Source organism: Emydura macquarii, unplaced genomic scaffold, assembly GCF_026122565.2.
Source record: "Emydura macquarii macquarii isolate MOO-44397 ecotype Brisbane River unplaced genomic scaffold, CSIRO-AGI_Emac_v2 contig_968, whole genome shotgun sequence".
Classification (NCBI taxonomy): Eukaryota; Metazoa; Chordata; order Testudines; family Chelidae; genus Emydura; species Emydura macquarii.
The window spans coordinates 13,836,019-13,852,854 of record NW_027131105.1 but is presented as its reverse complement, the minus strand read 5'-3'; the positions used below and the strand labels follow the sequence as shown (position 1 = coordinate 13,852,854).

The 16,836-nt window shown below is 41.6% G+C and overlaps 1 protein-coding gene across 1 annotated transcript; it reads left to right on the top strand.

The window, feature by feature from the left end:
* Positions 1–1,080: 1,080 nt before the first annotated feature.
* Positions 1,081–16,204, top strand: SEC61A1 (SEC61 translocon subunit alpha 1). Its single transcript, XM_067544270.1, has 12 exons — positions 1,081–1,190; positions 3,666–3,733; positions 4,462–4,527; positions 4,628–4,706; positions 5,685–5,816; positions 6,695–6,804; positions 7,060–7,213; positions 9,600–9,760; positions 10,601–10,798; positions 11,230–11,421; positions 12,876–12,952; positions 14,290–16,204. Exons 1-12 carry the CDS (start codon positions 1,184–1,186, stop codon positions 14,474–14,476), a joined length of 1,431 nt encoding a protein of 476 aa, XP_067400371.1. The 5' UTR covers positions 1,081–1,183; the 3' UTR covers positions 14,477–16,204.
* The last annotated feature ends 632 nt before the right edge of the window (positions 16,205–16,836 follow it).

Sequence of the window (16,836 nt, the reverse complement as noted above, 5' to 3'; positions counted from 1 at the left end):
ATTAGGAAAAACTTACCAACTATAAGGATAATTAAGCACTGGAACAGGCTTCCAAGGGAGGTTGTGGAATCCCCATCATTGGAGCTTTTTAAACACCTGTCAGGGATTGGCCCTGCCTCAGTGTACTGGGCTGAACTTGATGACCTCTCAAGGTCCCTTCCAGCCCTACATTTCTGTGATTCTATGAATGTCTGGAAACTAAGTACACACCAGGGGTGCTACCATAAACAAATACAATAATAATAATAACAAGGATGTCTTCATGTTTATGACATTCTGATATACCGTGATATTGTGTTGACATAGCATGATATTTTGATGCAATGCCATCACAGTGTCACCGACTTTCACAACTTCATCTGGAGTCTTGCGATAACTGATGTTTTCTTAAAGACCCAGCTCCTGGAGTCTTGTGAGTGCATGAGAAACGTGACTTTCATTTCGAAAAAAAAAAAAAAGCACAGCGTAGCCTTCACAGCTGCAGAGAACAACTTGAAATGGGAGCCACAATGCCTTAAAAACAGGCTTAGGGGGAAAAAATTAAAAAGACCAATCAACAGACCCAAACATGTATTTATTTTTTAAATCTCATCCCCACCTCCTATTTGTGGGGGATCTGCCTCATGATTTTTGACAGCTTACTCTTCTCTTCCCCCCCCCACCACCCCCCAGGTTCCAGTTCTCTTCCTGTAAGAAAACTAATGTCCTACTTCCTCATCTTTAAGATGGAGGCTAAACAAGCGGAGACTACAAGTCCCAGCAGACCATGGGCCACATTGGAGGGCGTAACCTAGACCCAAGGTGGCGCACGGAATGCTGGGATTTATAGTTCTCTGGGTCCAATGGGTACTGGTTACCACAGTGAATAGAACGCGGAGCGCCTCGTGCCGTAGTGCATGCTGGGTGTTGAGGTACCTGGAAGGCGCAGTGCATGATGGGAATGGTAGAACCTGCGGCCAGGGCGGGACTCGGCCGCCATGACTGCCGGGAATTGTGGTTCTCGCTGTGCCGGGAACCTGCAGCGCCTGCGCGCGCGCGCGGAGGAGCTCAGCGACCCCGTGCGTGGCAGGAAGCGGAAGGGGGCCGGTAGGGCTCAAGGACTGACGTGTCTCTCTCTGGGACTGAGCAGGAGTCTGCGCCCGCCCGCTCTCTGCTCCCTCTTTGCGCAGCGAGAGCGGCCGAGATGGGGAGTAAGTGTCGGTGCTCGGCCGGGGGGCCGGGAGCGGGCGGCGATGGAGGGTGGGACACGCTGCTGCGTGATCCGCGGAGCGTTCAGAGTCCTCTCAGTGCTCCCCCAGCCGTGCCCGGTTTTGGCAGCGCCCCGCTGTCCCCTTCCCTCCCCCAGCCGTGCCCGGTTTTGGCAGCGCCCCGCTGTCCCCTCCCCCCCCCCCCCCCCCCCCCCCCCCCCCCCCCCCCGCTGTGCCCGGGGTTGGCAGCGCCCCGCTGTCCCCTTCCCCTCCCCCAGCTGTGCCCGGGGTTGGCAGCGCCCCGCTGTCCCCTTCCCCTCCCCCAGCTGTGCCCGGGGTTGGCAGCGCCCCGCTGTCCCCTTCCCCTCCCCCAGCTGTGCCCGGGGTTGGCAGCGCCCCGCTGTCCCCTTCCCCTCCCCCAGCTGTGCCCGGGGTTGGCAGCGCCCCGCTGTCCCCTTCCCTCCCCTAGCTGTGCCCGGGGTTGGCAGCGCCCGGCTGTCCCCTTCCCTCCCCTAGCTGTGCCCGGGGTTGGCAGCGCCCCGCTGTCCCCTTCCCCTCCCCCAGCCGTGCCCGGTTTTGGCAGCGCCCCGCTGTCCCCTTCCCCTCCCCCAGCTGTGCCCGGGGTTGGCAGCGCCCCGCTGTCCCCTCCCCTTCCCCCCCCCCCCCCGCTGTGCCCGGGGTTGGCAGCGCCCCGCTGTCCCCTTCCCTTCCCCTCCCCCCGCTGTGCCCTGGATTGGCAGTGTACTCTTTGTATTGAGGTGGGGGTTGATATTGTTTCCTGAAATGTGCTGCCATCCCAGGGTCCGTCCTGGAGTATTTTCTTCCCCATGAACCTGCCCTTTTGCTCTAGGCATGATAGGGAATATTGGAGCCCTGATGTTTTTGGGAGCTGTGTTTTGCCACATTATATTAATCCCGTTTTAACAGCTTGATAAAAGAATATCTGCTTGTAATATGTGTGTCCCCATTGAGAGGTCGACCATACTTTTCCTCCTTTCCTCTCCCATCTCTGCTGCCTTGTAAATTTGCTTCTGTTAGGATCAGGATTAGCTTTCTCATGTGGGCCTCCATTCTACCCTTGCTGGGTTTTTCTTATTAGCTGGGCATGCTAATTCTGGTGACATCAGGAAAGACATTTTCGGTGGCATGTTGCATAACAAATACAAATTTTCTTATGGTAAGGAAAGCTCTGTATGAGGCCAGGTGGTCAGGCTAGATGACTTGACAGGTACTCTTGAGTTCACTTGCCTGTGGATCTTCTAAAGTTCAGCATGAGTGACAGTGCATCTGTTGCAGTGCCATTGTGAAGTGAAACTGCTAGCCAAGTGGATCATGGTCTGTAACCCTAAGTGAAAAATCAGTCATTTTTCCTGAATAACAGAAACCCACAGCAATGAAACATAGTTATGTCCCTAGTAAATAGTCTGTTTGAGGAAAAAGAGGAACCGGTTAAGTCCTTGAAAAGCATTTTGGTTGCTGTAGGAGAGCACACCTCATATCCATTGTTGTAAAAATAAAAGGTAGATGTGGTATTTGCAGAAAGTGGAAAAACCACAATCCAAAAATTTTTTATTGGAAACTAATAGCTTAATATTTAGTAATTTGTTTCTAGACTTATTCCTTTAGTATGAATGTCATAGTTCCACAGAGCTATTAAAAGTGATTGAGTTTCAATGTTCTTATGCTATCTTTCATAAAATAGATACAAAGGAAATAAATCCTATTAGATAATTTCTGCAGTCTGAGTTTTGACTTTTGTCCTGAGAAAGTCAGCCTACCTTCCCTTGAATCTCCTTGGACCTAAAGTTCCTGTCTTGGGAAAAACAATTTCTGTTGTAACTGTTAAATCTGAAAGGCCTGTATTATAGATACCTCCCCTTTCCTTAAACCTTTCAAGGCTGAGGTAACTTTGAGACTTCACTTCTCTTTAATGTTAAACCTTCTCATACTGGTGAGCAGATTCAAACACAGATCTTTTGGGATTGTTTGAATAACTGTTTAACCAGTGCACGTAAGCGACTCAACCTCCAGCCCCAGAGTAGTTTCAGCCTTACACATAAATTCAGTTGTTCACATTATTCCTCAAATAACCACCATAAAATAAGTTTTATTTTCTAGAGATACATTCTTCTGCACCCTTCCAACAAGTTAGTGAAAATAACATTCTCTCCCTCTTTTCCTTCTCAAGAAAGAAAATTACAGAACATCCAAAACAGGCATCTATAATAAATTTGCCATTCCTTATCCTGCTCATTCAAAGGAGTAACTGCCTTGTTAGCTCAGTTAGCCAGATTACCTCGGACAGATAAGGGTGAGGTGACCACCTAGCCCTTCCAAATTTAGAATTTTCCATTTTCTCAGATGTCTGTAACTAATCATCAGGTTTGCCATAAATTCCATATCTGTCTGTTTACTTTGTCTTTTAACTTTTTGTTTACAGTTAACCTTTTAACTTTTTGTTTACACTTTTATTTACAGTTAAATTTCTTGAAGTAATCAAGCCCTTCTGTGTTATCTTGCCTGAAATTCAAAAGCCAGAAAGGAAGGTATGTTATTGAGATGTCCTTCAGGACTCTATTTGTAAGAAATAAGATATCTACAGTATGCTCTACACTTAGTTTTTGTACCAGTATAACTGTATACAGTATAACCAGTATAAGTGCACTTAGTTTAATTGAAATAGTTTCACCATTACAGCCGTAGTGTGGATACGGTTATACCCAGTATAAGTCATCTTTATACTGGCATAACTGCATCCATGGTAGGATTATACCAGTATAGTTGAAGCAGAACAACTTTTGTGTGTAGGCAAGGCCTGAGTATATGATGATATATATGAGAGAGAATGAATTTCAGAGTAGCTAAAATGATATCTTAAAATTCAAAATACACTCCTCTTGCCCGCCCCTCCCTTAAAAACAGTTGAGTTGAATAAAGAATCTTAGCTCGGAAGTTATACTCTGAGAGCTTTTTTTTTTTTTGGTAGGACATTAAACTAAGAATTAATTTTTGTGTGTCAGTACTAGGATTACTTTATGCTGCTTGCATAAGGTTGTTTGCTTGGGTGAAAGTTTCAGTAAAGATTTACCATCTTTCCTTCAAGACCTCATAATGTGTAGATGGTCTGAAAAGGGATTTGGTAATTTGCTTCTTTTTAGTGTCTTGTCTTATAAGCATGCAGTTACATTATAGAGTTTGCTTGACTTGCTTAATAGACCAGCTATTGTGAGAGTGACAAACCATGTTTAACTCCTATCTTTCTCTTTTTCTTCAGATTCAATTTAAGGAAAAGGTGCTATGGACGGCTATCACACTTTTCATTTTCTTAGTATGCTGCCAGGTATGTTTGTAACATTCTTTTATCTTCCTTTCAAATAAAAAGGGGAACAAAGTCAGTGCTTTAATTTAACCTCTTCTGCTTTCATTGCTTGGAAATTCAGATTCCCCTGTTTGGTATCATGTCATCAGACTCAGCAGATCCTTTCTATTGGATGAGAGTTATTTTGGCTTCAAATAGAGGTAAGATCCCACTTCTCTCAGTTGCCGGTGTAGAGTTTTATACTTCCAATTGTCATGTAACTTGGATTGTTGAAACATTTGGGGTTTTATTCTTAGTTTATTGATTTTTTTAAAAAATTTATTTAATGAAGTAAACACATCTGGATTAGAGCAGTAAACAGCATAAATAGATAAAATGCTGACCAAATCTGGGGATTAGAATTGGCACAAATGCATTAAAAATTATATATGGATAGACGTATTATCAATTACCTATATCCAAGTTAAGCGCAAATAGCCCTTGGAAACAAAGTGGGAACGAGACAGCTCATAAATACCCATATAAGAGAAGTTACAAAACTTCTGCAGTACATTCCATGTATTCGGATACACATTCCTAGCTATAAGATCACTTTGTAATTTGTTTTTCCTTACTGACACCTTTGGTCAGTCACACAGTGTAAAATCTGTGATGGCCTGTCAATTGTCCAGTTGCTCATTGAAGCTTTTTTGTGCTGATATAACTCAGATACAGTATCAATGCACCATTTGATACCAGTTGGGGTGTGTGTATCTGTACCAGGTGATATCAGTTGATGATAGCATGATGGGAAATGCAGAGATTTACATGTATCCTAAAACCATTGTACAGTGACCTATTTCTTATACCAAAAATTTATTTGAATGTCATCCTTCAAAGGAAAAGAGTGAATCTTTAGCATATACCATCTGGTAACTGGCATAGGTACTCCAGAAAGCAGTAACCTTAATGCAGGACATGTGATAGTAAGAAGTGATTCGTTGTCTAGCAAATTAATTTTCATCAAACTTCAGTTATTTTCTGAAGCTTTTTTTTAAAAACTGATGCAGAGAAGGAGGTGCCATGTGTCTCTCATATTGTTCTGTCTGTACCATTGAGGAAGTGGAACTTTTTGCTTGAGGGGCGGGGGAGGCCTGGTGAACTGCAACAACTGTCATTCTGTTTTCTGCATCTGACAGGAACGTTGATGGAGCTAGGTATTTCACCCATTGTCACTTCTGGGCTCATCATGCAGCTCTTGGCTGGTGCCAAAATAATTGAGGTTGGTGACACTCCAAAAGACAGAGCTCTCTTCAATGGGGCACAGAAATGTAAGTAGCGCCTGATACCAAGGAAGCTTATCTAGAATGAGGCCTGACATTAACAATGAAAGTTGTGAACTTGATCATCTGATAAATCTTGGAATCCAATGTGCAGGCCTCCCTAGATGTTAGTTTCTTGATTCTGAATTTGTCAGTACTTCAGGGCTCTGATTTATTGGCTGCTGTTTCTTGGCCAATGTGAAATTATCTGGTGGGTTTAGTCGAGTTCCAAGTGGTTATGTCACGTGGTGGTTGATGTCCCTGTTGCAGTCTCAGCAGAGATGCCAAGTATTAAATGGGCCATGGAGACCCAAATACCCCTCAGACCTATAAAAATGGTCAATCTTGGTTAGGTCTGAGACACATTTAGTGTGGGAGAAGAATGAGGCAAGTCTGTGCTGCTGATGTCCCTCTTGTGTGAACCATCTTGAGACTCAAGTCCTTTAAGATGGCTCCTTTCAGTAGTCAATGTTGGTGTCCTACCTCTGTTGTAACATACAGATTTCAGTTAATTTTAGTCACACACAACGTGTTTCTGTACAAGTTCTATAAAAGTTTCAAAATCTGTTTACTGAAGAAAAACTCACCTAAATTGCTTAAGAATCATCTCAATGTTTTACTGCAAACAAAAAAATATTTCCTTTAAACAAGGTGTTTAATGCTGAGAGTATTGCTTCGTCTGTCTTAGATTTAGATTAGTTTTCTCTCCCATTGCTGCTGTGCAGGGTTTCTGTTGGTTTTCGAGTATGGTGACTGTTTTCACTGATCAAACTTTGTTTTGACATTGCACTTAGATGTCTATTTCATTGTACTCCTTCCTCCTGCTGCCCTTTTCCACTGGTCTGCAAATGTTGAATAAACAGCCTGTAATTTTTCTTATTTTACAGTGTTCGGCATGATTATTACCATCGGTCAGTCTATTGTCTATGTAATGACAGGGATGTATGGAGACCCATCTGAGATGGGTGCTGGTATCTGCTTGCTTATCACAATTCAGGTAATTTTATACCACAGCATCTATATCACTCCTCAGAACCATACTTTCCTTTTATCCTAAAGGAGTCTAACAGTACAAAGATACAGCCTCATGGAGTGATGGGAAAGGAGAGTTGAAAGCACAGTTGTCTGCCAACCAAAGAGGATATTTGATCTCGTCATCCATAATGGAACAAAACATTTGTATCAAGTCAGCATTGTTACAACAAATAAAAAGGGATGATGCCTCCAGTAAACACAGTTTCTTTTCTTACAGCTTTTTGTAGCTGGATTGATAGTTCTGCTCTTGGATGAGCTTCTGCAGAAAGGGTATGGCCTTGGTTCTGGCATCTCTCTCTTCATTGCTACTAACATCTGTGAGACTATTGTATGGAAGGCATTCAGCCCCACCACTGTGAACACAGGCCGAGGTAATACATACTAAGTGCTCTTTGCTTGTGTTAGGATGTAAGTGTTCTGTGATACGAAAGATTAATAGATTATCCGTGTAGCTTCATGTGCACTCTTCCACATTTTAAAGCTCCACTCATACATTGCAACTTCTACAATAATCATCCAGAGCACAGAGAATTTCAGGAGCCAGGTGAGAAGTCGTATTTCTATGGACAAAAGAAAAAAATAAGGAAATTAAGTTATAGTAAATAAATGCTGCTCCTGACCGCTCAGCCCATGTTGCTTTTATCAAGTGGAATCCCAATTACAATAGGGATGCTCTTGTGCAAGGTGCAAATGCATGTGTAATGCAAATACTGAGAGAAGACTCCAGAGGTTTAAGATAAGTGGTATTTAGGCAGCATATTACCTCCCTGAAGGGAGTACCTCATGCCACTCAGCAGCTACCCCATTGTTGATTTGAGTGGCACTCTTACCAAGACTAATCAGTTGCAAGGATAGAAAATGAGGTTCTATAGGGGATGTGAGGAACTGCAGGGAAAGAGGAGATGGAAGAAATGAAAGGCATCCTTATTTTGTAAAATATTGGGTGGTCACGGGAATGCAACTAATTTCAGTTGTGCAAATAAGCTGTACATCTATAATATAGGATGATCAAATGTTCAGTCCACAGATTTCTCCATTTACTTTCCACTGTCCTTTATAAGTCTGCAGAATGCATCCACCCCACCTTTACTGGGTCCTTAAACATATGCTTTAATTAGGATCTGGGATGAAGAATGGCAATCTTAACATCATGAGAATGGCCATACTGGCTCAGACCAATGGTCCAACTAGCCCAATATGTTGTCTTCCAGTAGTGCCCAGTGCCAGATGCTTCAGAGGGAATGAATAAAACAGGGCAGTTATTGAGTGATCCATCCCCTGTCCTTCAGACTCAGCTTCCGGCAGTCAGAGGCTTAAAGACACCCAAAGCATGGGGTTGTAATCCCAACCATCTTGGCTAATAGCCATCGATGGACCTATCCTCCAGGAATTTATCTAATTCTTTTTTGAACCCAGATATGCTTTTGGCCTTCATAACATTCACCAGCAACAAATTCCACAGGCTGATTGTGCATTGTGTGAAGAAGTGCTTCCTTATGTTTGTTTTAAACCTGCTGCTATTAATTTCATTGGGTGACCCCTGGTTCTTGTGTTATGTGAAGGGGTAAATAACACTTCTTTATGTACCTTCTCTACTCCATTCATGATTTTATAGACCTTTATCATACCCCTCCTCAGTTTCCAAACTAAACAGTCCCAGTCTTTTTAATATCTCCTCATATGGAAGCTGTTCCATACCCCTAATCATTTTTATTGCCCTTCTGTGTATTTTTTCCAATTCTAATGTATCTTTTTTTGAGATGGGGCAACCAGAACAGCATACTGTATTCAAGGTGTGGGCATACTGTGAATTTATATAGTGGCATTATGATATTTATTTGTCTTACTATCTATTCCTTTCTCAGTGGTTCCTAATCTTCAAAATTGGGTGTGGGAGGCTTATGAGTTTGTCATTTCAAAATGTCATTTTTATTCAAAGGGCAGCGGTTTTGTCCCACAGAATTCATAGCTATGGCAGAATCCTAGCTGTTGCTTATGGAGAATCTTGGGTCCATAAATTTTGAACACTCTTCTTTGTGTGTGTGTGTGTGTGTTTTTTTCCCCCCAGCAGGACAGGAGAGTCAAAATTGCTTGCTTTGTGATAGTTCTCAAAGCACAGAACTTCAAAATATGAAAACCAAAGAATGCATTTCTTTGAAACGTAACTGTCATAAAAAGTGATTACAACTCCGCTTCCCTTTTAATCCCATGCTGCTCTGTTTTGCTCTGTTTCTGTTGCTGATAAGCACTCTGGAAAATCTAGATTTCTAACGAGTGAAATGTGTTCTGTGGTGCAGATTGCTTGAACTTTTTTTGGATAATTCAGTGCTTCATGATGCTCTGAATTCTGCAGGTATAAAGTGCACTGTTTACATCTCTCTTGTTCCTTGTGTCTTATAGAATCATTGTTTTGTCTTCTAGTATGTTCTTTGGCACTGTCTAAAATAGTCATGTGGTGTGGAATCCATACCTGCCTGGCATTAGCAGATGTACCTTACCCTATGAACACAATTGCATTCTTCCTTATATTAACATGCTTCTTCTTGCCATTAGGGTGGGATTTTCAAAAGTGCTCAGCATTGGCTTAACTGATCCCATAGAAATCAATGGTAAAACTCTTACTGGGGAGCAGAGTTAGGTCAACAGCAAGTGCTTCTGATAATCCCACCCTAAATATTATATTTTGGAAGCCTAGTTTAATGTCTCAGTTCAGGTATCTTACCTGTCCTTCTCCCTCTGCCTTTTCTCATTTTAAAGGAATGGAGTTTGAAGGAGCCATCATTGCTCTGTTCCATCTGCTGGCTACTCGTACGGATAAAGTCAGAGCTCTCCGAGAGGCCTTCTACCGCCAGAACCTTCCTAACCTCATGAACCTGATTGCCACCATTTTTGTCTTTGCTGTTGTCATTTACTTCCAGGTCAGTCAGAATCTAGAATAATGTTTAAAACTACTGCTAGTGGAAATAGTAGTGTGATCTATTGCCTGGTACAAATACAGTCTGGTAAATTTTGAGTATAGATCCTGACAACATTTCCATAGAAAAGTTGACAATTGTGAAGATAAATATGAATGTAAGGAGTTCAAAATGTTTGGCTCTTGGCTTTAAATGAGAATTGACATGGCTGAATGTTTGAAAAAGGGATTTTTTTTCCAGCTTCAAGGGCTAAACCTCACCGTTTAGTGCATACAGAAGACTCCTGTTGACTTCTGGGTGTGCATATAACAGCCAGGGCCTCAGTTACTTGATCTGAGGAGGCTACAACCTCCACCCTTGGCTTTTTGTGGCCCCCAAAAGGCTTGAGAACTATTGTGGACTGAGAGATGATGAATGTGTACTAACAGACCTTGCCAAAAATGTCAGTGTTTTGCTGAAAATACCATGAGCTCATAAACCCTGAGTCCATTTTGGAATTTATAGCAGCCAATATGTAGCAAATATTTTGTGTGTGTAGCTTTACAATTTTCACTTCTGGGCACTATGCTGAGTTCTTCCTGCAATTTCAGACTCTCCTTCGAATGTCTTGGCATTTCATAAATTCATATATTTAAGCTGCGCTGTCCAACTCTCTGAATTGCTCCAAGGTCTTGGCAGAAGGGTTTAAATGGAAGGTTGAGCTAGTAGAATGTTTTTACACTCGTGGTTCAAACCAAGATTTTTGTTGAGACCTTGCAAGGTGCTGCTGTTGTATGGTGCCTGTGCTGTCAGTGTGTTTTACTTCAGTGTTACAGTGAGGGATTTTCATTTGACATTTTTCAGGGCTTCAGAGTGGACCTCCCCATCAAATCTGCCCGCTACCGGGGCCAGTACAATACTTATCCTATCAAGCTGTTCTATACTTCCAATATTCCCATCATTCTTCAGTCTGCCTTGGTATCCAATCTGTACGTGATCTCCCAGATGTTGTCTGCTCGCTTCAGTGGCAACTTGTTGGTTAGCCTGCTGGGCACCTGGTCTGTAAGTATCCACATGTTTTCTGTAGCCTATTGCACACCCGGCTTCAGACATGATCTCTGTAAACATAATGCCACTTTCACTGGCAAAATTATGCACATTGAAACTAAACCTTGCATGTGATATTTTCACTTCATTATTGACTGTGGAGTACGTGGCCTGCTACATTTAGCATGTTTGTTTAATCTGTGGCTTGCTATTTTTTTTCCTTCCTTGCTAACCCAGTATATTTTTATTTCATTTGTCCCTTGTGTTCCCATCTTGAGTTTAGAAACTGCTCATAATCTAATACTTGAATTCCCTTGTGCATCCCATGTGCACACACAAACACTTCCTGGTAACAAGTGGATGATATATTTAACCAGGGTTAGTCTAACTGCTAACAAATAGGGACACCAAAAGTAAACAGCACAAACCTATTTCTTTCTTTTCAGGACACTTCATCTGGAGGCCCTGCTCGCTCTTATCCGGTCGGTGGACTTTGCTATTATCTGTCGCCCCCTGAGTCCTTTGGTTCAGTGTTAGAAGATCCTGTCCATGCTGTTGTTTATATTGTGTTTATGCTGGGCTCGTGTGCTTTCTTCTCCAAGACATGGATTGAAGTCTCTGGCTCCTCTGCCAAAGATGTAAGTTAAAGAATAGGTTTACAGGATAAAACCAGGAGAATTATTCTGCAGTAATCACAGTATTACTGCTGAGGTAGTAAAGTGGGCAATATAGCCTGATGCCAGCCTCACTTCTTAGTGATACAGTAGAACCTCAGTGTTACAAACTGACCAGTCAACCACACACCTCATTTGGAACTGGAAGTACTCAATCAGGCAGCAGCAGAGACAGGAAAAAAAGCAAATACAATACAGTACTGTGTTAAACATAAACTACTTTAAAAAAAGGGAAAGTTTTAGAAGAAGATTTGATAAGGTAAGGAAACTTTCTGTGCTTATTTCATTTAGATTAAAATAGTTAAAAGCAGCATTTTTCTTCTGCATAGTAAAGTTTAAAAGCTGTATTAAGTCAATGTTCAATTGTAAACTTTTAAAAGCAAAACCATAACCTTTTGTTCAGTTACGAACAATCTCCATTCCCAAGGTGCTTGTAACTCTGAGGTTCTACTATACTATCATTTATGTGGGGTGCCTTTTTGTCTGTGGATCACAGAGCACTTATGGCTGTGTAAGCATTTCTGTCCCCATTTTACAGAGGGGAAAACAGGCACACAAGTAGTACCGTGGTCTCCTGATTCCCATTTGGTGCCCTGTTCGCTGGATCACCTGGCCTTGCTCAGCCCCTCCCAAAAACCCTTTGGTGCGTAGTGTAGGAATAGAGAGGCCTGAGAAGCTTGGATATTATTTGGGTAGCATAGAAAGAAACAGACACTTCTTCACATCATATAGAGCATAGTGGTCAGATGATAGCTTCACTGTGAGAGTAATTATCCTGTTAAAAACCTTTTCGGCAGTATTTTAATACTTCTGTGCCTAGAGAAAACAAGCTTTCTTGGGATCTGTGTTTCAGACTTGCTTAACTGGAGATATGTAGAAAATAGTTCAGCACATCTACATACCAGTAGCTGTCATTTCTAAGCATCAGTCATTCAGACGTTTAATACTCATGAACAAAATATTTCATTCTTAAATTGCATTGCTTATAGTTATGGAGATAGTAAAAAGGCTGACAGCATGGCAGGTTGTTGTTAGGAAGAAATAGCTTTTGCAGCCATGAGGAATTATTAAAGAAATAGAATACGAACAATTAACATTTTTATTTTGGGACTGCATCTGGCTGCTTCCTGTCAAATGTGGCTGAGGTCCTACCTGGAGCTCTGTACCGATCTTGGCTGGTTTTTGCTTATGAGTCACACTATTAGTAGCGGCTTAGAATAGTGGGACAAGGCATCTTACACTTAAACATAATAACTCCACTTTTTAAACTCCACTTTTTAATTCTGTTTTTTGGAAGATAGCTGACATGTAACCATGGAAATGTTGTGCTGTTAATTCTAGGTGGCTAAGTGGCTCTGTGAAATTAACCTAAAGAAATTAAACTAAATTTCTTTACTGAATTTCTTGGCTCAATACAGGTTGCCAAACAACTCAAAGAGCAACAGATGGTAATGAGAGGCCATAGAGAAACCTCCATGGTCCATGAACTAAACAGGTAAGCTATAGCTATTTCAGTGGCTAGCTATACCAAGTGTTGTGGATTATACTGCTGTTTATGTAATACCAGTGCTACAATAAGCACTGTCTTCAGAAGATTAGAACTGGGATGTTCTTTCAAACTCACACTAGTATATCACACTAGGACTACTGCTAAAGGTCATGTCTCCTGCTGGAGGATGGACCTATAAACACTGCAATCTACTGCTACCTCACAACTGAAAGATTTAGCTCAAATAGTAAACGTGTGTCTTTGGGGTTGAAGTTCCTGGGTTCAGTCCTCACTGGCAGCCATGGTGTATGCATGCAAACATATGGTTCCTCCTGCTAATATAAAAGCCCTCACACAGATAGGCTAGCAATCAGCTGGCCCAAGTAACTCCAAAAATCCCCCACTGGGGGGTGATGGGTATGGAATTACTTAACTATGTAAGCAGTTATTCTAACTGGTTTTGATGTCCACAGGTGGTGGTAAGGACTACAAAAACCTAAGAGATAAAACTGAAGAGCTGTGGCTACAGGCACACAACAATTTTCTTTTTTTAACTGCATAGTTAGTAATATATTCAGCACTTAAATACCCCTTTACATTTTCAAAGAGTTGCACAAACATTAATCTTTATTACACTAAATGTTACTACTAATAATTTTGGATGCCTCAGTTACATACCTCCACGGGTAAGAGCTATAGTGTTCTAATTGATTTTGTTTTAAATCCCAAACAAATATTCAATAAACTACTTGGTGCACAAAGTGACCTTTGAGTTCTGCAGTGCTTCCCACTGCTGTTCTTATCTCTAATATGGAGGTGTAATCTGTGGAAAGACTACAAGTTCCAGCCTGCATTGCCCAATCTCAATCCTAGCTGTAAAACACTTGAAATGAGATGGAGTATTTTCTGGGACCTAACTGCCATTGCCTGCCCCTTAAAGATGTGGTTGGTTGCATCTGTTCCATTCCATTCTAAGGCAGCTTGGCGATGTTTGTCATCAGCTGGGCCAAGCCTGGGCCCCCTTGCCTAGTATGTCAAGACTAGTGCATGTCCTCTTGGATTGCTGGATCCAGAGAGGGAAGAGGGTGTTTTGTTACTGAGGGCCTCTGTTTTTATGTATAATAGTTGTCTTAAACTGCAGAGGAGCTGCAGGAAAAAAAGTATTTTAAGGTGCCTAGTTGTACGAGGTCTAGCTCCATGTTCTTACTTGTAGAAAAAGCTCACCTCTTCGATTCAGGCTGTTCTCCCATCTAGGTATATCCTACACGAATACCAATCCTTGGTGCAAAAGGTAGCATACTGAAGTCTGACTATGCTTTTCCTTTTCCCATTGTATTTTACAGGTACATTCCTACAGCTGCTGCATTTGGCGGTCTCTGCATTGGTGCTCTCTCTGTCTTGGCAGATTTCCTTGGGGCAATTGGGTCTGGAACTGGAATCTTGCTAGCTGTCACTATCATTTACCAGTACTTTGAAATTTTTGTAAAGGAACAGAGTGAAGTTGGGAGCATGGGAGCTCTTCTTTTCTAAACCCAGCTTCTCATGGACCTAGGAAAGGGGAGGAGTATTCTCGAATTATCCAATCAGGTGAAAAGAAATAAAACAAACTCTGGCACATCATGCTATAGGAACATGTATTTTAATAATGTTTCCAAAGTGCATTTCCTTTTGTTCACTTTTTAGCATATTGTTTGTGTTTTATAAATTGTTGGAAAATGTGCAAAAACACTTTTAAAGAAAATGATTTCTTTTAAATTACTTAATAGGGAAAACCACCTTCCTGAATTGGATTTAGTTCGACAGCTCTTTAATTTTTCATCCCCTTGCAGGTATGATAGATCTGAAGCCTTTATAGGCTTTAATAAACAGACATGGGGGGGAGGGTTATGTATTGGAAGGGATATTTTTTCCATATATTTTGTGTTTGCAGCTCCTCTGCAGTGGAGGTGGTGAGAGTAATCTCTCCCTCTGATGCTGGAGTTCGTTAATTATGGTTGTAAGCACAAACAATGTTTATGTTCAGTTTTGTATGTCTTTTGGAATATAGTGGATTTGGTGAGGCATTTCCAGTGTATTTTTACAAAGTGGTGTGTCTACTTCCAAATGTCTTGTAAATTAAGCTAGGCCTTGTCAAATGCTAAATATTGGCTTGAGACTGTTGCCTAGTTTCTGTAGAGGTTAGAAATGCTTTCCCTTCTGCAAGCTGAAAGCTCAGGTCAGTTTCGGTTTCTCCATGGGAAGCAATCATTGTGCCTAAGAGTTGTAACCTTATAACTTGATAATATTGGGAAGCTTTGTTAAGTGTTCTAACTACCATTGACCACAGTCATTTCTAGCTCTGGCACTGAAACTAGTTGGGAATTGCATGTCACAACTTTTTAGAGGCAAATCTTCTTTTGCCTTTTGATAAATCCAGACTTCTCTCATTTAAAATAAGTAATAGTCTGGCAGCCATGAGGATATCCTCATCCGACTGCTTGTTTCTAGTAAATTGTGAGATTTGTTGCTACAGAATGCCACAAGTGTAATTTTACATATCTGTCCCAAAGTACCTAATTTAGATCCTGGATAGGAGATGAGTCTGATAACTTCCTGTCATTGCCCGTGTAGAAGGCATCCCTATCCCATCTCCGAAGTACATTTAAAAATATTCCTGTGCTGACCTGAACAGTGAGTAGTGAAAACACTTGCCTGGACGCCTAGGGCCTCATGTTTGTTTTGAGGGCCACTTCTATCAAAATAGAGGCGTCACCATAAAAGGCTTTTAGGAAACTGAAAAAAATCCTTAACTTGTCATTTTTAATGTAGATTGGTCCTAGGCATCTTAAATGTTGACACATACAAAGACTTTGTATACAAAGGAATCCGGCAAGTAAAGTTCCTTCGTCAAACAGTATTGACCAACGTGAGAACCAGAATGGGAAGTGCTAGTGTTGGAGTATTTCTCTGTACTGCACCAGTATGACTCTGTATTTTCTACTGTTACTCTGGAAATGTAAAATACAATTTCTGCTTTGAGTGACAGAATCTTTTCTACTACATGTTTCTGAGAAAAGTAGACACAGGGCCCAGAAGCCCTTGCTGTATTTGTCACCAAACTCTACCAAATGTGTGAGAATTCTGCAGGCTCTGTATGCTATATACCTATCAGTCATATCTTGTGGACAATGCTTAAAATGGGACAAGGACCTGAATTGGAAAAGGCAAAAGTGATGGAATAAAGTAGCCATGAATAAAGAAAATGTTATAAAAGTCCAACTGTTAACGTCACACTACATTGGTTCTGTTTTTATCCAGTGTCTGTTTTGAAATAGCATTCTGTGACAACACTGGTTTTGATGCAAGTTCAGAGGTGACTTTGAGGGGAGAGGAGGGGATGGGGTGTCTTTCAGAAAGACGTTCAGGGACATCGCTTCTGGGCACACAGTTCTGGCTGGGCTGGAACTGTACTTGCGTTTTCAGTTAACTTCTCTTTGAACTGGCTACAGTTTAGACCATCAGTTCTTGAGTTTCTGGTGAATAGCACTTGTTCTATGCATCTGTATTTTGTTGCCTAGTGCTGGAACTTTGTACATCTTCGAGCAGATGTGTCCTGAAGGCAGGATCTGCTGATCATACAATGGACAGTTACAATAAAAACAAAGAGCTAATGCCTAAACAATCTGCTTTATAATTTAAATAAAGTACATCTTTGGAACTAACAGTTGACTTTTAGTTTTTAAATACTGTTGCAAGTGCATGCCTAAAAGATCTGAATGTGAATAAGACTGGTGCATACTAGTATACAAAGACAGAGAATTTACCCTCTAGGTATAAAATAGGATTCAACAGGTGTCTGAGACACATGCAAATGAGGATCAGGACAGGGAACAAAACCAACAGAGTTTGGT

Coding starts and splice junctions, on each gene's coding strand:
- SEC61A1 (XM_067544270.1), top strand. Junction 3,734..4,461: donor TTCAAAAGCCAGAAAGGAAG/GTATGTTATTGA, acceptor CTTTTTCTTCAG/ATTCAATTTAAGGAAAAGGT. Junction 10,799..11,229: donor GCCTGCTGGGCACCTGGTCT/GTAAGTATCCAC, acceptor CTTTCTTTTCAG/GACACTTCATCTGGAGGCCC.